Raw genomic sequence first — 23,587 nt, forward strand, 5'->3', positions numbered from 1 at the left:
TTTTTAAATTGGACTTGCTCAGAGGCTACTGGCAAGTACCTCTGTCAGAGACAGCAAAGGCACTTTCGGCTTTCATAACACCAAATGGACTATATCAGGTCAAAGTCATGCCATTTGGTATGAAAAACACTCCAGCCACATTTCAGAGACTGACTAATAAGGTCATTGCCGGATTACCCAACTGTCTGGTGTATATTGATTACCTGGTGATTTTTAGTCACTCGTGGAAGCATTTATTGGACTTGTTCGATCGGCTTCGGAAGGCAGGCTTGGTGGTAAACCTAGCTAAAAGTAAATTTGCCAAAGCCCAAGTTACCTTCCTGGGCCACGTTATTGGACATGTACAAATGGACCGGAATGCAAAAACGAAAGTAATTAGGGAATTTCGCACACCATCGACAGAGAAAGCAGTACTTTGGTTCCTGGAGTTGAGTGGACTTTACCGAAAGCTTGTGCCGAACTTTAGCAGTGTGGTTGCTCCACTCACCGAATTGTTAAAAAAGGGCAAGCTTTAGTGGACAGCGGAATTTCAAAAGGCATTTGACAGCCTGAAAGCTGTGTTAAACCATTGCCCCAGTATTAGCCACACCAGATTACACAAAGCCTCTCAAGGTGTCCATCGAAGCCAGTGCTGTGGGTGTCGGTGCAGTGCTCCTGCAGGATGACGACGAAGGGACAGAAAGACCCATTGGGTATGTTTCCAGGATGTTGAACACATCAACAGAAATATTCAACGGTGGAGAAAAAGGCTTTAAGCTTGGTGTTGGCCTTACACTATTTCAGTGTTTACATTACTAGCAATGTATGAGACAATCATATACACTGATCACAACCCATTGACATTTGTGGAAAAATTTAACCACAAAAATGCCAGACTATTTAGATTAGATTACATTACAGTGTGGAAACAGGCCCTTCGGCCCAACAAGAAATTTAACCACAAAAATGCCAGACTATTTAGATGGAGCTTGTTGTTGCAGCCATTCAATTTGACAATTGTGCATGTGGCAGGTCACAAAAACATGATTGCCAATGCGTTATTGAGACTCGACTGAAATAAAGTGGCGTTTGGTGGTGGGTGTGCCGTGGCCTGAATTTGCACGTAGTTGTGCATGCTTATAGTCAGTATAGTGTATGCATTTAGACTACTAATTGGATTTTTGAAGGGTTAAAAATGAAACCATCTTTTGGTATTGTTGGGTTCATTTTTTTTAAAAAAAGGGGGGAGGTGTCACAAAGCTAGTCTCTTTTTTCCCCTAAAAGCTGTTCTTTGGCTCAAGGAGACGCTGTCCTTGACTTTTTTCAGAGGGGCAATAAACAGGGCCATCTCCAATCTGTCTGGCTTGGTACAGAAATGAAAAGGATTTTGAGAGGCCTTTTGTTATATGCAAACAGATGAGACTTCAGGCCAAAGTGGTCATGCTTTAGAAGTGATCTGTATAAAGAAAAGGGAGTGGTCAGCTCTCTAGCTGAGCTGAGTAGTTTTTAGTTCAGTCTTGAAATGGTTGGAAGTTCAACAGGGGGCTGGCGCTCTCTTTTCTGCCCTTCAACCTGTAAGTATGTGTTCCATTTATACTGTCAACAATTCTATTCTGTCAACATAATTTTGCTGGAAGTGTGTGATTGCATTTGGAAATTAATGCAAGGATTCAGTGGAGGTAGAATACCAGTTGAGAGAGAAACTGTATTTCAGTGTGTTACTCGTAACTTAAATGAATTAGAAGTTCACTTCCCTCAAATCAAAATGACAAATTGATGCACGGTAGAATTTCTTCAATGCATTTGATTTAAATTTACTGAAGCACAAATTCAATCAAATTGATATTAGTTCTATAAAAGCAGGTACAGAATTTTAAAATATTTTATAAAACCTGAAATGTTCCCAATGTGATTTAAACCTTAGAACTGAAAATTGAGAGTGTCTTGTGAGAAAAAGGATTAGACAACAGGCAGAGGTATTTTTATTTATTAAATGCTCAAAATTGTTTAGAAAATTAGTATAAATGATTTCCTACAGAATATAGACAAACGTCCATCCACTCAAAACACACATTCAATGCATTATCAGAATTCAGAGCAAACAGCAATTGGTCTATTAACTGACCAATGATAATTTTTAAAACAAACATTCTTTCGAGCTGTCTTTTTTAATATGGAGTCTCAGCATTCAAGCAAGACCTCTTCCTAATGACATGGCTTTTTCCTTGGGCTAGAATATTTGATCTAGTTTCAGTTTTAATTCTGTAACCACCTTTGTCATGTGTAGTCAGGCATCGATTCTGATTGCTGCTCCTGCCCCTGAGTCTCCGCTGTCTGATGCAGGTGCTGAAGATGTTGAAAAGCCCTTATGCTCATATTCAGTGCAGGATGCACTTTGCAAACACCAGATTCTCCAATTAAAGACAGACCACAGACTCCAAAGTATGCATGTAAAGCATCTGAAATAGACAAAGGTGAGAATAAGTATTATGTTAAAAGAAAAACAGAAGACTTGTTGAAAACTGGATCCAATGTAATAATTACAGAGTATCACATTTGATCGTCTCAGCAAGACAATAAACTCCTTTTATTTTTCTTTCATAAAAGGTACTAACTAAAACTACAGTAACATGGAATCCACTGGTCTTTTCCAAACTGAACTGAAGATCTGAGGCTGGCTAGAGTCAAACAGTTCTAGCATGACTATTCAGAACCGGAGCCAATTGTGATAACTTTGCTAAGATGAGCTAATGGCACAGATCCAAGAAGAAACCAGGAAATCTTACATTATACTGCATACAGTTGTGGTAGATCTTCAAGCAAGCTTTATTATCTATTTCATTAAAACTTCAAAGTATTTAGATGGAGGTGTAAACAAGTAGGAAGAAACAAATCCAAAATGTCATCCTGATAGTATATTACAACAATGACGCAATTTAAGTACGTCAATGCTATTTGTTCACATTTGATTGACAGTAAACTGTACACATTGGTATGATGGTCACCAATACAGAGATGTCCCTAAGCATGTTTTTATTAAGTTACAGAACAAGGGACAAATGGCTCATCAGAAAATTGTTAAAGTTATGCACGTGACAAAGACAACACAATTTAGGCACATTCTTGCATGTTAGAAAATGTGCAATCATTGCAAATCCTGAGATAACAGCATGACAGTCAATATGTATAATTCAAACTGTGAGCTGTAGTGAAAGGGCCCACACCAAAACTTACCTTAATCCTTTCAGGTGTTAGCAGAACTGCCTTAATTCCTGCATCTTCTTTTTCAGTTTATTACCAATTCGAAAGCGCATTTCAGACACATGAAGAGGTCAAATAGCTGTGCACAATAAATTCATTCTGTTCGAATGTCTGCTTACTCAAAGTGAACTAATACGCCGAGTTGACCAAAGTTTTGCGAATGATTCCTAGCCCTAGCTACCTGAATTTCGCAACTTAAGGCAATTCAGCTGTGCAATAATGCCACAGAAGAAAATGGTAGTCACTGAGAAATAGCAAGTCAAGGAATATATAGCCATGAAGGCACATTCATTGTAACCTAGCAAAGTGAATTTGCTTAATTGTACCTTTGTTTTAATTCCCACAGAACCAGTTTGAAAATTCTATATTAAATCAACCAAACTTCAAAATAAAATCTTTTCCCACCCATATTTATGCACACTTCGTTTTTATAAATTTGAGAAAAAAAATCCAAGAGTTTACCTGGGTGACTATCTGGCCACTTTGCAAATCCTCCGACAATATGATCTTGGGTTGACAAAATGTAATTCCTGTTTTTCTCAAAATTAGTATACTGGAAAATCTGCAAAAGCTGAAAGATATTCAAAAAGTTGCAATTTATTGTTTTCTCTATTTTCCCAAGAGCTGTTGAACATTTTGCTGAAGCATCAATAAAACGTTATTTATTGCTCATATTTTTGTTTCAAAGTAACTTGCAATGTAACAATGAAATTACTGCTACTCATCTTTTTTTCATAACATTTTAGCAAAGATACTCAAGCATTTCACAGTCTTTTCCGAGGTGTCCCTGAACAATTGACATCTCACTTGAAGGATATCACCTCTAACGACTGAGCACTTCCTCAATTGCACACTGAAATGTCAGCCTAGATAACGCATTCAAGTCCTAAAGGTGAGCTTGAACTCCTCCAGAATAGACTTCATAGCACCAGTGAAAGGACAAGCTTTATTTTCTCCTTAAAAAGCCATTTTTCAGCTGCAGTGAACTTTACATGGAGAGGCCAAGCAAGTACCCCATACATGCTTCCCATCAAACATCGATCAGTTTAGCAGGATTTTGATTGGCAAGTCCAACCGGAAAAGGCTGCAAGAAAGTATCAGGGCAGAATTCCCACAGAACTAGGCTTCCATACATACTGCAGCTGAAGGTTTCTGATCTACTCACTCTCCCCCTGATCCCAGCTGGATTCTTCAAACTAGTGTGGGTAGGTGAAAGATTAGAGTAGTGCTGGAAAAGCACAGCAGGTTAGCCTGATGAAGGGCGTTTGCCTGAAATGTAGACTTTCCTGCTCCTCAGATGTTGCCTGGCCTGCTATGCTTTTCCAGCACTGCTCTAATCTTGACTCTAATCTCCAGCATCTGCAGTACTCACTTTCGCCCGGCTGGGTTGTGTGAAAATCAAATATTGATAAATACAAAATGAAGAAAAAGCATAAACCTTTAAGCATAAGTAAAATTCTAAATTTTGAATTACCTTTAGGGTTGCGCCAACCCAGAATGAGTAGCAGGTATCTACAGGTTTATTGGGTCGGCCATGGAAACCATTTTGCTGCCTCATTATACACCACCGTCTTATTCTATTTAGTTCCTTCTCAGAAAAAACCTCATTCAGTTTTCCCATTAGACACAGTGAAGCAATGGCACAAAATGTGGATCCACCTAAATTAATACAACACATAGCAAGCTGTGTTATACAGAAGGTCATGTTACTATGTGACTATATCACTTAATAAAAACGTTAGAGTGAAAGAGGATTCCTTCAAAAGAAGGATGGCAGTGATGGCTAGTGACCACTGGACGTTCATCCTCCCCCATGGAAAGCTCTGCAGTTATTTAATGACATTTTGATGCTGGCACAAAGGAGGCAGCATGCCATCTCGAATTCATGTCTCTGGACTGTTTCCTTATTGAATTCCCTGTCAAAGCAATCTTTTCCAAACTTTCTCCCACTCCCACTAAGTTAAAAATCACAACACCAGGTTACAATCCAACAGATTTATTTGGAAGCACTAGCTTTCAGAGCGCTGCTCCTTCATCAGGTGGTTGTCAACCTCTTGATGAAGGTGCATCACTCTGAAAGCTAGTGCTTCCAAATAAACCTGTTGGATTATAACCTGGTGCTGTGAGATTTTTAACTTGGTACACTGCAGTCCAACACCAGCATCTCCAAATCATGACTCCCACTCCTACATACAGCTCAAACTTCTGTGATGCATTGGACTTGTCACCGGCTGCATTCTCCTAATAAACAATTCAGAACTGAATATTTGGAGAGCAAGATGCACTCAACTGGGTGCCTGTACCTTCTCAACTGCTGGTCACCTCTCTGCCTGCTTACCCTCAAACTATTAGATGACCACATGCACAAAGGTGCTAATAATGAAACACTCAGCAAGACATGAGTGTCAACTCAGGTGGAGAAACCTTGGACTCAGCTAACAATATTTCTTACATATGAGTATCCAAGATGAAACTGACTGAAGTGAGTTTCATATAGAACAAAATATACTTTCCACAGGTGCAACCTGCCATACTTTTTGACTCTATCTCTCCAGCATCTGCAGTCCTCACTTTCTCCTATGTTTTATCCATTAGTTGATTAACATTTGCTACTCCAGTAAATAAAGACAGACCATTTCTTTATCCTTTGTTGTGAGCCTGTTAGGTAGGGACTGTTACCTTTTAATAAACAGCAACTAATTGACAGACAAGATCCCAAACTTTTAAAACAGAAATAAACTTTTTAACACGCACAAATGTTCTTTTAACTTTAATATTGCTAATAAATACTTCCAGATAGCCTGAACCATATCTGGTATATGCAGAAAACTAGCGATTTTAAGAATGACATTTTGCCGTTCAGCACATGGGATCAGTACATCAGCAGTCCTGGTTTTTACCCAGTCAGCATAACATGCCAATGCAGCAGCTTTTAATGCATCACTCCAATGTCAATAATAAACTATGTATACATTCCGCTTGTAATTATATCAATGATGTTTAGCAGTGTAACAGGAGGCAAACATGCTGATAAACAAGTTTTGAACTATAAACTATCACTTACCATGCGATTCCAGTCCAGCTCCCTGAGCAAGTCCACTGTCATATGACTGAAAAGACAATAAAGAAAATATTTAAGTTGATAAACACTGTAATTTGCACCTAAAACTTTTACAATCTTAGTAACACAAATCCACTAATGTTCTGCATGACAGCACATCTGGTTATGCAAATTATTTGTGTCTATAACATTTAAGCTGTTGATTAACTTTTCTTACCAGCTTGGATACTGACTTCTTCAAAATTGTTTACGCTGTTGGAATCTCTTTCAGTGATTGGAATAGTTTGTGGGAGAACATAACATTTGCCCCAGTTGACATTCTCTATAGAGAAATACAATGGACCTTCTTTCCATGAGTTTTCCACCTCAACTGTCAAGTCCCAATCACTTAGGCTCTCATCTGTCCAACTCCATTCTGATGGATATGTACAAGTACTATGTTTAAATTTCTGATTCAACAGAACTCAAAAAAAGTTCAAGTGAAGCAGTGCACACTGAGTTTGAGTGTGGGTAATTGTGTATGTGCTTTATCCCCAGGCAAGCGAGTCATTAAAACAGGCACAACTATACAACTTGAAAACAGAATAGCTTACAAGCCAATCTTTAAAACATGATCATGTATCATTTTCATTATATTAGTCTTATTGTAGTATATGAGACAAAATGAAGGAACACTGAAGTTCTAATCTATTTAGTAGAATTTTGCCTACTTATAATTAGATGTCTTCCTAAGAGTTCAATTCCTTTATGAATTATGGTACTTTGCCATTGTGCTTAGGAGCATATTAAGCAATTCTGGCCATTTTCATATAACATAGGCCCTTTTGCTCACCCACGATAGAATCAGCAGACAAAGCACACAAAGAAAGCACAAGTATATATTAGAATTTAGGCATTTGAACTCTTAAAATGGAAGGCCACTTTAGGGCTGCTTATACCTTCAGCTATTCTGTAGGTTTCTCTGTACTGCACTGAAGCATCAGTTTAGACCATACTGCTGTGGGTCTGAAATCATGTGTAGGCCAAATCACATCCTTGGGCTTGAACTGACAACTTCAAACACCTGTGGCTTCATTATAACAGGTAACAAATAGAACCTCAAATTATTCTAAGGCAATGTTTTTAAACTCTTACTTGCAAGGACTCATTGCAAATATGATACACTCTTCTACATTCAAAATACCAACAACAAACAATTTAAATTCTGCACCCTTGCACCCTGTTGTAAATTTGACATGTAGTCGCTTTCCAAAGGACATTAAAAATGGATAAACAAAAATGTCAAAAATGACAATTTTAGTGGTCTAGAGACCAGGATTACAGTTCAAAAACAAGACTGCTCCTCATCATCTCCAACTATATTGCTCTTTCACAAAGATAAACACACTGCAACTGATCTTATGATTGAGGATAGGTCATTGATGCAGTGGAAGATGGCTGGCCCTAGGACACTCTCCAGAGGGGTCCTGGAACTGAGATGACTGATCTCATCGATCTTCCAATGCACCAGGAATGATTCCATCAGGCAGAGGATTATCCAATTCCAGTTTTCCAAGGGCTCCCGGATGCTACACTCTGTCAAATTCAGCTGTGATGTCCTTATCAGTCAGGCCTACGTGTGATTTCAAACCCACAGTAATATGGTTGACTCTTAAGTGCCCTTTGAAGTGATCTAGCAAGCCACTCAATTGTACAAACCGCTAAAAAAGAAAACAAGGGAATGAAATGGACAGACCACCTGACATCAAACTGGATACCAGAAATGACAACGGCAAAAGCAGCCCTGCTGACCTTACAAAGTCCTCCTTACTTAGAATCTAGGGGGCAGTGCCAAAATTGGGTAAGTCACTCTCATCTCACCTCAGGAATTCAGTTCCTTTGTTCAAATTTGAACTAAGCCTGAAATGATTTCATGAGTTGAATGGCCCCAGAAGTACCCAAACTGAGCAGTGAGCAGATTATTGCTGAGTAGGTGCTGCCTGACAGTAATGTTGATGACACCTTCCATCTCTTTACAGATGATTGAGAGTAGGCTGATGGGGCAGAGGTTGGCCAGAATGGATTTCCTTTTGCATTTAAGACGTATGTGGGGCAATTTTCCACACTGTCACGTAGATACCAGTTTTGTAGCTGAGCTGGAACACGTTCGATAGAAGTGCAGCACAATTGTCAGAATGTTGTCAGGGCCCTTAGACTTGGCAACATTCAGTTCCACCAACGTTTTGATATAGTTTTTTTTTGCTATTACACAGAATGAATCGAAGTGGCTGAAGACTGGCATCTATGACGTTAGCAACCTTTTTGAGAGGACACCTAGGCTACCACTATACCACCATCTCTACTGGGCCTGTCCTGCTAACAGGACAGGACATATCAAAGGAAGGTGATAGGGGAGTCTGGGTGATAGTCATGCTCAGAATCACAGCTTACAGAATGTCTGGCTGTTGCTTGACTAGTCAGAGACAATTCACCCAATTAGCTCTGGTTTTTAGGTGTTAGTAAGGAGAGCTTTGCAGGGTTGATAGTGCTGTTTCTGCAATCTAGGTCAATGCCAGATGGTCTGGCTATTTTAATTCCCCATTTCCTTCTAATGGTTTACATAACTGAAAAGCCTGTCACTTCAGATAATAGTTGAGAGTCAACAATATTGCTATGGGTATGAGGTCATGTCAACCAGATCAGGTAAGGACAGCAGTTTCCTTTCTTAAAGGACTTGGAAATATTGTATCATTCCTTTTATCACCCGAATCAAAATATAATAGTGTGGGAATATGGTGTTCATGTGGATTATCAGCCAAGAACTAAATTGGGGGAGCAGGTTCAGGGGCTAAATGGCGTACTCCTGTTCTCAGTTCCTAAGGCAGTTTGCCACCATTTCTCAAGTGCAATTAGAAATGGGCAATAAATATTTACCTTTCCCGCATCACCCGCATCCGGTGAATGAATAAAAACTGCCTAACTTCCCAGGAGTAACAAAAATTTGCTGCTTGTGTATTTTAATTTGGAGTTAACCTCATCCCAGCAGGATGGTACAAAGATCCTGTTAATGAGTGACTAATGGTTTGGTATGCCACTCAACAAGAGACTCAGATAAAAACAATTTAAATTGTGAAGCCACATGCCTGCAAATGGCAATGTGCACCTGTAAACCTTTATATTTTTATTTCTCTTTTATCAGTGTTTCTCTGAACCTAATCTTTTCTTTGTCTGTATCAAATTTTACTCAAGTTTATCCTATTTCCTCATCTCACTTTTCATTCTGGATTCTCAAATTTAATTGGTTGAGGTGGTACAGACTGATCTCATTCAATCATAGAGAGATGTACTGCATGTAAACAAAACCTTTGGTCCAACTCATCCATGCTGACCAGATATCCTAAATTAATCTAGTCCCATTTGCCAGCATTTGGCCCATATCCTTCAAAACCCTTCCTATCCATGTAGCCATCCAGATGCCTGATAAATATTATAATTGTACAAGCCTCCACCACTTCCTCTGGCAGCTCATTCCACACATGCACCACCTTCTGTATGGAAAAGTTGCCCCCTAGATCCCTTCTAAATTTTTTCCTTCCCACCTTAAACCTATGCCCTTTAGTCCTAGACTCCACTACCGTGGGAAAAAGACAGTGGTTATTCACCCTCTGTAAGGTCATCTCTCAGACTCTGACACTCCAGGGAAAAAAGTGCCAGCCTATTCAGACTCTCCCTGTAGCTCAAACCCTCCAACCTTGGCAACATTCTTGTAATTCTTTTCTGCACCCTTTCAAGTTTTACAACATCTTTCCTACAGCAGAGAGACCAGAATTGCGTGCAGTATTCCAAAAATGGCCTAAGCAATGTCCAGTACAGCTGCAACATGACCTCCCAAATCCTGTACTCAATGCACTCACCAATAAAGGCAAGCATACCAAACATCGTCTTCACTATCCTCAATCAAGAAAATAGATGCTCTATTGACCTTGTACACTTCCAACGTGCTGTGAAAAAAATCTAAATCAACACACACCATAAGATTCCCTACTTCAATAAATTCTGGGCGTCATCGAAGTTATTAAGTAATTGTTTTTTGCAGGAACCTAATCTACTTCATGTATTTTCTGAGAAACTAATAGAAACAAATTATTGCAATTATGTTCACCGGTCATTCTCCATAGCTCTTTAGATAAGCATGATACTTGATGTGAACAGCCCGGCAGATGTGGAAAACCAGATTTGATTGGATCTGTCCTAGTAGGCAGTCAGACAGGACCAGCACAGTTACTTTAATTAACCACAATACTCTGGTTTCATGAGGGGATAAAACATGCCTGTGGCAACATAATCAGGTTCAATTGTGGCAATTGCCAGTGTCAATTTAGCAGACATTATCTACAGTGAGGAGAAGGCTGTGGCCATTTGTAGAGTTTTATTTAAAGCAAACATTGATTTTACAAAGAAGGAAGAGAGATGAATAACATATTCAAATGTATTTTATTATTAAAGCAGAAGAGCACTGGGACACATTAAATATGCCCTGCAATATATATTGGCTGCTTTGGCTGACGTGGGAACAAGTCCATTTGTTTATTAGTACCTTCAGCATCTCGTTCATTCAAGTTTTTTCTTTATTACGTATGTCGGATTGAGCTAGATTCTGTGGAAAATGTAGTTTCTCCCCAGTTCCTTGGAACTAACTAATATGACTGAATTCTCAAAGTCAAAGCAGAAGAAGCTTGTTTAAACTCATTATAGTGAGTTTTAAAAGAACTTTAACAGCATTGAAAGAAGCAGCTGAAAATTGTTACCAACCCTTATGTTCAACCTCAAAACCTTTTTGCAATTAGACCACTTTCCTTCCCAAAATACTTAGTTTCATTTTCTTGCTTACTCCTTTAACACAGATAGTCTTGATATATTTTGATGAAATCAGTGTTTTGCTATAACAGAAAGTGTATAAAATTTCAACCTTTGAGATAAAAAAGTGTGCTAGCTCCCAGTTTCAATTAATCACCCCATGTATATTTAAAGCAAACATTGCCACAAAAGTGCTTTAATAGAAGAAGACATTATCTTATTTTATAGCAACAGCAATAACAGATTAGATAGCTAATATGGTTTCAGGATTGTGCATATACTGTGACCAGGGTCTCAAGTTTTAAAACCCATCTGCCATTGTCACCACTACAGATTGGACCTCCTTAATCTGGCACACTCTGGTCTGTCAATTGCAGTACTGCTCCCCAGTCTGCACTTGTATAAAGCTGAAGCATTGTGAGCAGAGTGAAGACTGCATTGCTGACAAAGTAGCTGCAATTGTTTTGTGGGAAAAGAAAACCCTTATTTTCTAAAATAACTATTTTTCATCTCATTTTATGCTGCACATTTTTTTTCATGTTTCAAAGCTCCAGTGTTGACATGTGAATTCCTGTGGCCTGGCAAATTCTCCAGTCGAGTAAAGGTTTTGTTTTGAGACAATTAAAGCGATGCAACCAACAAATAGACTTGATTTTTCAAAAGCACTATTGGCTTGTCTCATTCCACTTTTCATTAGATTGAGGTTACCCAAAGCTCCGTTCTTGTACCAAATCCTGTTCAACCATTATACCTGTCCAGGCTGACATACATTGCTTATTGTTGAACCAACACCTCAAATTTAAAATTCTCGTCCAACAAACACCAAAATGGACTAATCCCATTTCCCTGAACTTAGTCCATAACCACATATGTCCTTGCATTTCAGGTACTCACCAAGATGCTCCTTAAATATTGCAAGCATACTTGCCTCAACCACTTTCTCAGGCAGCACATTCCATGTAGCAAGTCACTCTATGGTGTTCATTTTTGATATTTTTACATTCTCAAGCCCCATAACAATGGTATTGTTGATAGTGTGAATCACAGTTTCTGGCTACAGTCTGACATTGATCAGTTGGCAAACTAGACAAAGCAATTGTAGATGGAATTTAGTCCCGTTGGTGCAAAGTCATGTATTTTTGGAGGTCTCATAAGGGAAAAATATGCACAATGTATGGTAAGTCCTTAAAGAGTACTGAGGAACAAGACGTTGGTGCTCAAATCCACAGACACTTGAAAATTCCAGTACAAGTTGACAAGGTAGTGAAAAAGGCATTTGGGATGCTTGCCTTCATTTAGGAGCAAGGACGTCTTGTTAAAACTTTATAAAATATCGGTTAGGCCACAAATGTAATACAGTGAGCAGTTCTGGTTGCAATGCCATTGGAAGGACATGGTTGCACAGGAGAGGGTACAGAAGAGATTTACCAGGACATTGCCTGGGGTGGAAAATCTCAGTTCTGAGGAGATTCTAGATAGGCTGCGTTTGCTTGCCTTGGAGCAGAGGAGGCTGAAATGACGATCTGACTGAGGTACACAAAATTATGAGAGGCATAGGTTAGATTGTGAGAATCTCTTCTTTGTGGCAGACGTGTTGAAGACCAGAGGTTTGAAGTGAGGTGTAAGTGGTTGAGAGGAGATTTGAAAAAGAATTAGCAACATGCAGATACATGGAATGAGGTGGTTGAGGTGGTCAAGGCAAGTACTCTTGCAACATTTGAGGAGAATCTGGATGAGTACCTAAAATGCAAGGTTATGGACCAAGTTCAGGGAAATGGGATTAATGCAGTTTGGTGTTTGTTTGTCAGTACACACATGGTGGACCAAAGGGTCTGTTTCTATGCTGAATCAGTGACTCACGGCAACAAACAACATGGTCAGTTTAAAATAGCACATGGCTGCAAAAAAATTGAGAGATTATGCACTTAAATAAATCAACATTTGAGAACAAGCATTCAAGGAGACATTGTAAACAATCCACAAAATATTACACTCACCCATTTCTAAACTCTTGAGTCATCCCAGTTTTATCTGCCTTCAGCCACCTAGGCCCAAAACTTTGGTATACGCTCCTTAACATTCTCTTGTCTCTTTAATGATTCTACTTAAAAGACACTTCTTCGACTAAACCTATGGGCTTTCCTATCTAATATCACCTGCCGTGGCTCCATGCCAAATTTTGTTTCATAATGCTGCTGTGAAGCACGTAGAGATGCTTTACTACATTGAGTTTTGTTTTTGCACAAGGTGTTGAGGTTAGATTTCTTAATTTTATGCCAAATGCTACAACTCAAAAACACCCCAATAACAGTTACTAGAACACAAATAGCTGACCACAGTAATTGCTCGACAAAGAGTTGGATGAGTAAAAAGATGAAGAGATTACAAATAAGGGGAGGAGATATGGACATGGAATGGGGTATGGAGAAAACTAGATTTACTATAATTTGTTGCATGTTACAGAAAAACATACTAAATCCAGAAGACTGACAAATGTGATGTTCACCAAAATGTCTCAAAGATTAGGTTATTAATTAATTGAAAAAATATGACAGTTATGAATTTGCAATCAATTTAGAAATAAAAACTCGCCTTGTAGTTGGAATTAGAACAAATCAAGGATTTGACATTGAAAAGTTGAATCAGGGCTAAATGAATTAACAAAGCAAAATATTCTGAACTTAGAGGTACCAGACAGTAATTAGAATTAATGATTTGTGATTACATTGGAGGGGGTGCAGGGAAGATTCACCAGGATGTTGGCCTGGGATGGAGCATTTCAGCTATGAAGTGAGGCTGGATAAGCTCCGATTATTTTCTTTGGGGCAGAGAACGTCGAGGGGAGACCTGATAGAGGTGGATAAAATTGTGAGGGACATAGCTAAGAGGAGAAAAAGCAGCTGTTCCCCTTAAATGAAGGATCAAGAGCAAGGTGCACACATTTAAATTGAAAGGCAGGAGGCTCAAGGGGATTTGAAAGAAATGTTTTTCACCCAGAAGGTGGTGGTGGTCTGGAGTGCACTCCTGGGAGGGTAGCTGAGGCAGGTAACCTGAATGTTTTAAAAAGTACTTGGATGAGCACTTGAGGTGGCATTACATTGAAAGGTATGGGCCTAGTGCAGGGACGCAGGGCTAGTGTAAGGTAGTAGTGCAATTTTGGTGGTACACACTTGGTACAGCCTTTTCTGTACTGTATTATTCTATAATTATTATAATTATTCCAAACCTGCTAGCTGAAAAGCAAAAAGACAACACATGACAATTGAAATTTGAAAGGTAACTGAATTATTCACTGTTTAACATTTTGAAATATCCAGCAATATCAAAATATATTGCCACCTTGGCTAACTTGAGCAACAACTTATGCACTAGAACAGTTTCATGACACTGCTATTTTTGAATATTAACACATGCCAATTCTGGTTATGGCTCAAAAGAAAGAGCCGATTTCAATAAAATTCCTGCAAGTGTAAGTGTACAATTAAACTGAAGTTGGTGTCTCAACATGACACCTGCTGGTGCTATTACAACAGATTGGAACATTACTGTGTAATGCAGCTGATCCTTTCGACCACTAAAGAGATTAGAAGACACACCCTTTAGGCAAGTCTACAAAAGTGAATGTGCAAGAAGAATATACTAGCAACAAGAGCAAAATACTGAGAAGTTGGAAATCTAATTAAAAGGAAAAACTCAAAATACTCAACTGGCCTGATATTTGTTGACAGAAAGAAAAGTTAACCGTTCAGGTTAGTGACACATTAGAACTGGATAGAGCCATTTGATGCTTTTAAGTTAAAAGCAAACCTCCTTATTTCGAATCAATAATGCATGATTTCAAAATCTGCAAAAGCCTTTGTTATGACAACCAGATATTAATATTCTAAACCATTTTTTATATTTTTTTCCAAATGATTTCCTCTTTTTATTCCATAGATGTCATCTCATAATTGAATTTGTCTTTACAAAATGTGTCTTTTAACTTCACTATTGTAAATCTATTTCTAGGTAACCAAGTATTGGCATAAGATCACTTTTTATTAGGATCAATGCTATTTGTTAAGTATTTCTCACTGCCCTTGTCTAATTTTTAGATTAAAGAATAGATCAATAGAAACAGAATAACAGACATTTAAAAGCGCATTTCAGAAAAGATTCTATCCAATACCAAAAGTAGAACCCACAAACTGTGGTTAACTAAGAAACTTAAAGATCGTATCATACTTAAAGAAAAAGATGGGCAGGTCAAGATTGGACAGGAAAGCAAATATTGACTAAAGGATTAATGAGGAAAACAATAGCATGAGAGAAAGCTGGTTGGAAATATAAAAACCACAAGAGATTCTATAAACATACATATAAAAAGAGGAAAAGAGCTGAGTTTACACCAGCCCTGTCCAAAATGTGTGTGCAAATAGTAATTGAAAGAAGATGAATTAAATAAGTATTTTGCATTGATCTTTACAGTAAATAATACTGAAATAGTTGTAGGTCAAGAAACAAAGGAAGGAAGAAATAAGAAAATAATAATTATTAAGGAAGTGGGACTGAGCAAACTATTGAGCTGCAGGCTGATTTATCCCCATGACTGGTGAATTCTTTCCCTTCGGTCTTAAAATAAATGGCTCATGAGATAATTGACAAATTTTTCAGAATTGCCTAGATTTGGAGAAGGTTGCATGAACAAGGAAAATAGTCAATGTAATGCCTTTATTTGAAAAGGAAGTGAATAAAAAAGTAGGAAAACAGTCTCACATCTGATGTGGGGAAGATATTAGAAACTATTAAGTACTTAAAACAAGGCAATGAGAAATGCTTTAGGTAGTCGTCAGGCAGAGTCAAAATGATTTTATGAAATGGAAATCACATTTAATCAATTTATTGGTGTTTTTGAGGAAGCACCATATAATGTGAAAAAAGAGAAAGCTACAGACAGATCCTTTGGAGGACACTAGAAGTAATGACAGTGGAAAGAGAAGCATCTGCTTGAGATAAATAGCAACAAATGGAGTTCACTTAAAATGGAGGAATGGCAATGGTTACAAAGGTGGGAAGAAATGGCTAATGTCAAGTCGCAGTTGTCAGCACTGTAACCAAAAGTCAGAGTAAGGGTGTCCCAGTTTTTGGGAACCAAAATCTTTCACACACAAAATCATTATTTATGGAACTATGCCCATCACCTGTTGTAAATCTAATTAATTGCCTCCAATTCTGCACTTTATTCTGAAAAGAAAAATACACAGCAACTTCCTGAAACTCTAAATAAGACTTTGTGTCCTTCTTAACTACTCCACCAGCTCAATCAAATGTGTGCACATCTTTCTGTTTATTGTCTAAATCACCTTCTAGATATCACTGGGATCATGTTATGCTAGAGTAAGGAGCACTCAGCAGATATGTCATCTGCTTCTACCTATTCTGTGATAATTAAGGATAATTAGAGGAGTTAGAATGAGTTGTATTAGAATTAACTGTTAGTCCTAAATTCATTACTTAAAAGTAAAAATGAAGCTGGTTAAGAATGCAATCTGTTGACAACCAGAAATGCAGCTGATCTCCACCCAATCTTTGCTGGGGCGATAACTACTTATAATTTACTAACAACTTGGGTTACAGAAGTAGATGTGCAATCACTATGTTTGTGGATGACAAAATAGATGGGAAGGCAAGTGGTGATGACAACAGTCTTCAGAAGGATATAGACAGGTTAAGTGAGTGGGCAAGAACTTGGCAGTTGGAATATAATTGAGGAAAATGTAAGGTTATCCATTTTGGAAGGGTAGAGAGGAGCTGATTATTATTTAGATAGAGAAAGCCTCCAGAAAGCTGCATTTGGGATTTGGGAATTTTCCAGCACAAAGACAAAAACAAGCTAACAACCAAGTTTAGCAGTTAACAGGGAAGGCAAATTGGCCTTTATTTCAAAGGGAATGGAATATAAAAAGTCTTGTTAAACTATTCAAATCAGACTGACATTCTGTAAACAGTTTCTGTCTCCTTATTCAAGGACACTGGCGCTGGACGCAGTCCAATCAAGTTTCACTTGGTTGTTCCAGGCATGGGGGGATTGTTTTATGAGTAGTTCAGTAATTTGGGTTAGTAGTCATTTGAATTTAGAAGAATGAGAAGTTACATTATTAAAAGATTCAAAATTCTTAGGGGACATTGATAAGGGAGATGCTGATAGGCTGTTACCCTTTCTGTGGAAAGTCTAGGACAGAGGGTATAATATGTCACTCAGTTAAGACAGAGATGAGGAGGAATTTCTTCTCTCAGGACAGTGGAATTCCTTACCCCACATTGCTGTTAAGGGTGGGTCATTATTTAAATTCAAGGTTGACACAGACTGTCTTTTAAATTGTTAAGGGAATCAGGGTATGGAGAAAAGACAGGAAAATGGAGTTAAGGATTATTAGATCAGTCATAATCCAAATGAGTAGTGGATCAGTTTTGATGGGCTGAATGGCCAACTTGGCTCCTAGAAGTTTTAGGTTCTACCAAGTTCTGACCACCTGTTTGTTCACTTACAACACTGCTTTCTACTAAGGGGGTTGAAGTTACATGGAGAAAGTGAGGTCTGCAGATGCTGGAGATCAGAGATGGAAATGTGTTGCTGGAAAAGCGCAGCAGGTCAGGCAGCATCTAGGGAACAGGAGAAAGTTACATGGGCCATCTGTAGTCAATCACCTTGTCATATGGCTGTCTTAAATGTCAGAAATCAGAATTTTGTTGTAATGAAATGCAATAGAAGCAAAGATATCAATCCCTATAATGGAGGCTAGTGGTATTTCAAACAAGTAATAATTTGCCCCATTATATTCCGACTGCTACATGTGTAAAGGGGTTCATCCATTCATAATCAATAAATGGACAAACAACTATAGGTGGAACTGGAGGACAAAAAAAGGTCTCAGAATTTCTTGATCATTAAGTAGGCTCTTAAATCTTAACAGTGATGAGAATGTAGTTCTAAATGAAAAACATGCCTAAAAGACCACATTCTTGCAAGATATGACAAATTCCCTTCATTGCCAAGACAAATATTCTTGCACTAAACACCCACACTTGGGAGAGGGTTGAATAGGTTACTTGGGACAGCTCCTTCCAAACATGGTCTCTTGGTCTCCTCACCAAGCTGAGTCAGGAATTCGTCAATTTCCCTGAAAATTTGGAAACATTACACCTTGCATCTGAATTGTCACACATTTAACAGATTAACTCATTTGGGGAGGGAGCAATTAATTCAGTCACATTTCCCAGATTCATTGATATTTTCTTTCGCACATACCTACATACATTGCAAGTGTTCAGTTCATCCGTGGGTTTCAATCTTTTGAATTGCTTAGGTTTGTCAGCACTGGCAGTTAGGAACAGAAAGATGAAAACATGTGATCTTAATGGCAAGAACATTGCTATTAATAGCATTCTCCCAATAGTGTACAAAAAGTGCATTCATCAAGCACTACTTGGAATTTTAAATTCACATATTGCAAATATTTATATTTCTATTTAATTAAAGCACATTTTTAAAAAATGGTAGAATCAATCACAGAATCATCTAAATATTGGAAACGCTTCTACCCAAGCACCAGCTTTACATTAAACCTGCCTTACAATGCTGCGACATGGATCTCTCGTATGATGCATGTCACATGTTTTAAAGATGAATATAATTACTGGTTGTGTTTAAACTTTGGATCGCTTTTGCAAATTTTAGCAATTACTTGCAATTCTACATGCAAATTGCCAGATATTCCCTCCAATTACCACTGTTGTCAAATCCCTGCTTTTAATCACTCTGTAATTAAATAGGATTACAGAATTGCTGGTCTACTGCTAGTTGAGTTGAGATATTTGCCAGGAGAAAGTGAGGGCTGCAGATGCTGGAGATCAGAGCTGAAAATGTGTTGCTGGAAAAGCACAGCAGGTCAGGCAGCATCCAAGGAGCAGGAGAATCAACGTTTCGGGCATAAGCCCTTCTTCATTTCCTGAAGAAGGGCTTATGCCCGAAACGTCAATTCTCCTGTTCCTTGGATGCTGCCTGACCTGCTGCGCTTTTCCAGCAACACATTTTCAGTTGAGATATTTGCCAGCCCAGATGAGATATTTGCATCATTGACAGCCATGGTGAGGTGCTGGAAGACTGGAGGTTGGCTAATGTGGTGCCATTATTTAAGAGAGGCTGTAAGGAAAAGTCAAGGAACTATAGACTGATGAGTCTTACATTAGTGGTTTGTAAATTGTTGGAGGGGATTCTGCGGGACAAGATTTACAAGCATTTGGAAAGGTAAGGACTGATTAGCATAACTTTGTGTGGGGAAATAGTGTCTCACTAACTTGATTGAGTTTTTTTTTGAAGAGGTGACAAAGAAGACAGAGTGGCAGATGAATAAAATGGACGTCAGCATAGCGTTCAACAATGTTCTGCACAATAGAATGGTTAGTGAGGTTAGATCATATGGATAAAATTGGCTTGAAAGTAGGAGACAGAGGGCGATGATGTACAATTGATTTTCAGACTGGAGGCCTGTGACCAGTGGTGTGTCACAAAAATCAGGGCTGGGTCCACTGCTTTTTGTCATTTATATAAACGATATGGATGTGAATATAGGAGAAAAGATTAGTAAGTTTGCAGATTACATCAAGATCGGTAGTGTAATGGATAGTGAAGATGATCTCGGAGTAGAACAAGATCTTGATCAGATGAGACAATGGGAGTTTACTTTATATAGATAAATGTGAAGTGTTGCATTTCACTAAGACAACTCAAGGCAGGCTTTCTACAGTTAAAGGTAGGACTCTGGAGAGTATTGTCAAACAAAAAGACCTCGGGATGCCAGTGCATTGTTCTTTGAAAGTGGAGTTTCAGGTAGACTGATTTGTAAAAACAGCACTTGGCGCACTTCGCTTCATTGGTCAGAGCATTAAGTATAGGAGTTGGGATGTCATGCTGAGGCTGCACAGGACATTGGTGAGGCAACTTTTAGAATACTTTGTACAATTCTGTTCACCTTCTTTAGGAAGGCTGTTGTTAAACTTGAGAGGGTGCAGTAAAGATTTACAACGATGTTGCTTATATGGAGGGTTTGAGCTGTAAGGTAAAGCTGAATAGGCTGGGGCTTTTTTCCTCCTGGGGCAGAGACTGAGGGGTGACCATATAGAAGTTTATAAAATCAGGAGTGCCATTGATAGGGTAAATAGCCAAGGTCTTTATCGTAAGGTGTGGAATCCAAAACTAGACTTTAAGGTGTGTGGGGAAAGATTTAAAAAGGAACTGAGGTGTAATGTTTTCATACAGAGTTTGGTGTGTATATGGAACGAGCTGCTTGAGGAAGTAGTGGAACTGGGTACAATTAAAACACATTTGGACGGGTACATGAACAGGAAGAGTTTAAGAGGGATATGGGCCAAATGCTGGCAACTGGGACTCTCGACTCAGATTGGGATGTCTGGTCAAGGTGGATGAATTGGACCAAAAGGGTCTGTTTGGAGAAAGTAGGGACAGCAGATGCTGGAGGTCAGAGTCAAGAGTGTGGTGCTGGTAAAGCACAACAGGTCAGGTAGCATCCAAGGAACAGGAGAATTGGCGTTTCATCAAGATGAAGGGCTTATGTCCAAAATGTCAATTGTCCTGCTCCTTAGATGCTGCCTGACCTGCTGTGCTTTTCCAGCACCACACTCTCAACAAAGGGTCTGTTTCCACGTTGTATGACTTTATGCTTAGTGTAAAGCAGTTGAAAAGATTGGAGTAACACCAAGAGCATGTGAGGATGTGGATGAGGAGGATGATGATGCACACAGCTCAGCCGATCTAATTCATTATTTTGTCGTAAGTTGAGGGGGCAAGGGCCCGTTTGTGTTCCTATCCTGGACTCTGGGCCTTGCTCAAGTCCCACCTGCTCCAGAGGTGTTTAATAACACCTCAACAGGTTGATTAAACAGGTTTAAAAATCCAGTACTTTCCAGTAAAATAATCAGATAAAATAAGCAAGCCTTAGTAGTAACATACATGCATAGCCACATATCCAACCAAATACATCAAACTTGAATGCAATCTAAATATCTGGAATTAAAAGTCTAATGATGATCATAAAACAACCACCATTTGTCAGGAAAAACCCAACAGGTTCATTTATTTTCTTTTTGGGATGGAAACTGCCTTGCTCACCTGGTCAGGCCTACATATAAATCTCAGACTCTCAAAAATGTACTTAACTCTCAACTAGGAGAAAGTAAGGACTGCAGATGCTGGGGATCAGAGCTTAAAAATGTGTTGCTGGAAAAGCGCAGCAGGTCAGGCAGCATCAAAGGAGAAGGAGAATCGACGTTTCGAGCATAAGCCCTTACCCTCCAGGGTAATGAATGCATAAAAATAAATTCCAGATTTTTAATTATTTTATATATTCCCACCAGATTCACACTATTCTGAAGTAAATGGATTGTGCTCCCTTCCTATGTGGGAGTATCTTCACTACAAAGTCTACAGCCTTCCAAAAAGGCAATCACCACCATTGAAGGCAATTAGAAACTGGGCTCGTCAATGACATCCACAATCCATAACTAAAAAGCCCCCTTGTGCAACTATGGTTGAAGTATCAAATGAATCATTAAGCTTGTTTACCCATCAAATTGAACAACTGAGCATGCTTGACAATTGAATGCATAATTCCTGTTCCAATACTCTTCAAACATTCAAATTTCAAAAGCATCTTTAATGCAAAAGTCCCAAAGTCCTTCAATGTACCAAATAATACTTGAAGGCCTTACAAGATGACATTAGGACAAATGACCAAGAGTTAGGTTTTAAGAGGTATCTTAAATGAAGAGGTTGAGAAGTAAAAAGGTTTAACAGGAGAATAAGATCTTAATTGCAGTCGAAATGATAAATTACGCAAAAATATAGGAGAGCTGCTCTTACGAGCACGATATAAACTCATCTCTTTATAAATACTATGTAATTAAGCAAGCAAAGCTACGGTGAAATAAGTAAACCCGTATGACATAGGAGCAGAAACAGTCACTGGATGTTCCACAGCAATATCAGGATGTGATCTACTGAAACAAAACTAGATTGCAGCTTTGGAGAAGCATTGCCAAAAAAAGGATTATTCCTGTGAAGGACTGATCTATTTATACAAACAAGGATAAGTGTTTTATTCTAAAAAAAACTTTAAACTCTGTCAAAGTTTATCCATAAGCTTCAGGAAAATACTGTAACCCAAAAGTGCATTATGGAAAGCTGATAATTATATTTTAAAATCCCAGAAAGCCTAGCCTTGATTTGTTTTGTGTAATTGTGAAGTTATGATTACTGGCAACAAATCACTAAAGCTACGAGATTCAGAAGATGTAACTTTAAGACTGGAAAGAAAAACAAAATGTCAACTTTATTCTTCAAAACTTGAAGGTCAGGCACTGATTCAATATCTTCATTTTAAGAAGTCAAGAAAGTAAGACATTTAAAACAATGTCACACAAACTGCTCAAAATGTTGACCATTTTCATTTGTACTATAGAAATTATTTGGAAGCATGAAATCGAGCATGACAGAAGAGGAAATTTCTACCAAAAAACCAGCATCTATTGGGATAATGCAACAGAGAAGCCCCATCATCCTAAACTTCAGATTATAGCTGATAATGTAAAACAATTATTTCAAAATAGCTTGTCAAATACAAGTGGTACCAACATTAAATAGAAAGGTTGGGTTATGGTTGCAGAACACAGCACAGGTATGACTTGTTTCTAAAATTCAATTCACATCGTTATAGGTTAATGCTGTGGAAGCACCATAAAACCAAAAATAAATCAAGGGTCAATTGAACTCCACAAACAAAAACTATGGTTATTAAGTGTGCTGCAGTGCTTGAAGGAACTTGTTCTGCATGGTATTTAGAGGTTTAGCATACACTGGAGTGTTATATCCCTAGTTACCAGAACTATAGTAAAGCACAATGGAAACTGTGCTAGTAATTGCTGATTATGTTACATCGCTATCAAGCCTTTTATGTCTGCATAGAAGTTAATGAAAGGTTATCAGGATAGGTAGATGGAATTTATGTTTAGCACAATGACCCAAGTTTAAATACCCTTATTATACACGTGACAAAAGATCTGGTGGCAAAATGATAAAACTGAAAAGAAATTGACAGGTTATATAACTTGCAGTGATATACACCAAAACACTAACATCTAATCACCAATATTAATCTCTAGCATTTTGTATTATTGGTGAACTTAATGTTCCAGAACTTCAATCAGTGCCAAAACTGTTCTGAACAAAGCTAGGATAAAGTGCCCACTTATCAGCAGCCCTCCGATGCTAGTTGTTCACTTCCTGAAGCCTCCACCACAAGCGAGGTGGGAAGACATCAACAGCAACTGGGAAGTGAAGTCATGGCCCCATAGGATACCAGTGGTGGTGGGACGGCTTGGGGGAATCAGCAGCAA

The 23,587-nt window shown here is 38.5% G+C and overlaps 1 protein-coding gene across 1 annotated transcript in view; it reads right to left on the reverse strand.

The window, feature by feature from the left end:
• Positions 1–1,950: 1,950 nt before the first annotated feature.
• Positions 1,951–23,587, reverse strand: part of pggt1b (protein geranylgeranyltransferase type I, beta subunit) — a 64,498-nt gene continuing 42,861 nt past the window's right edge. The window contains exons 6-9 of the mRNA XM_043711043.1: positions 6,305–6,350; positions 4,715–4,899; positions 3,703–3,811; positions 1,951–2,438 (exon numbers count right to left, since the gene is read on the reverse strand). Of these exons, the coding sequence (XP_043566978.1) occupies positions 2,257–2,438; positions 3,703–3,811; positions 4,715–4,899; positions 6,305–6,350 (522 nt within the window). The 3' untranslated portion in view covers positions 1,951–2,256. The remainder of the gene's footprint in view (positions 2,439–3,702; positions 3,812–4,714; positions 4,900–6,304; positions 6,351–23,587) is intronic.

The sequence above is a fragment of the Chiloscyllium plagiosum genome, chromosome 2, assembly GCF_004010195.1.
Source record: "Chiloscyllium plagiosum isolate BGI_BamShark_2017 chromosome 2, ASM401019v2, whole genome shotgun sequence".
NCBI lineage: Eukaryota > Metazoa > Chordata > Chondrichthyes > Orectolobiformes > Hemiscylliidae > Chiloscyllium > Chiloscyllium plagiosum.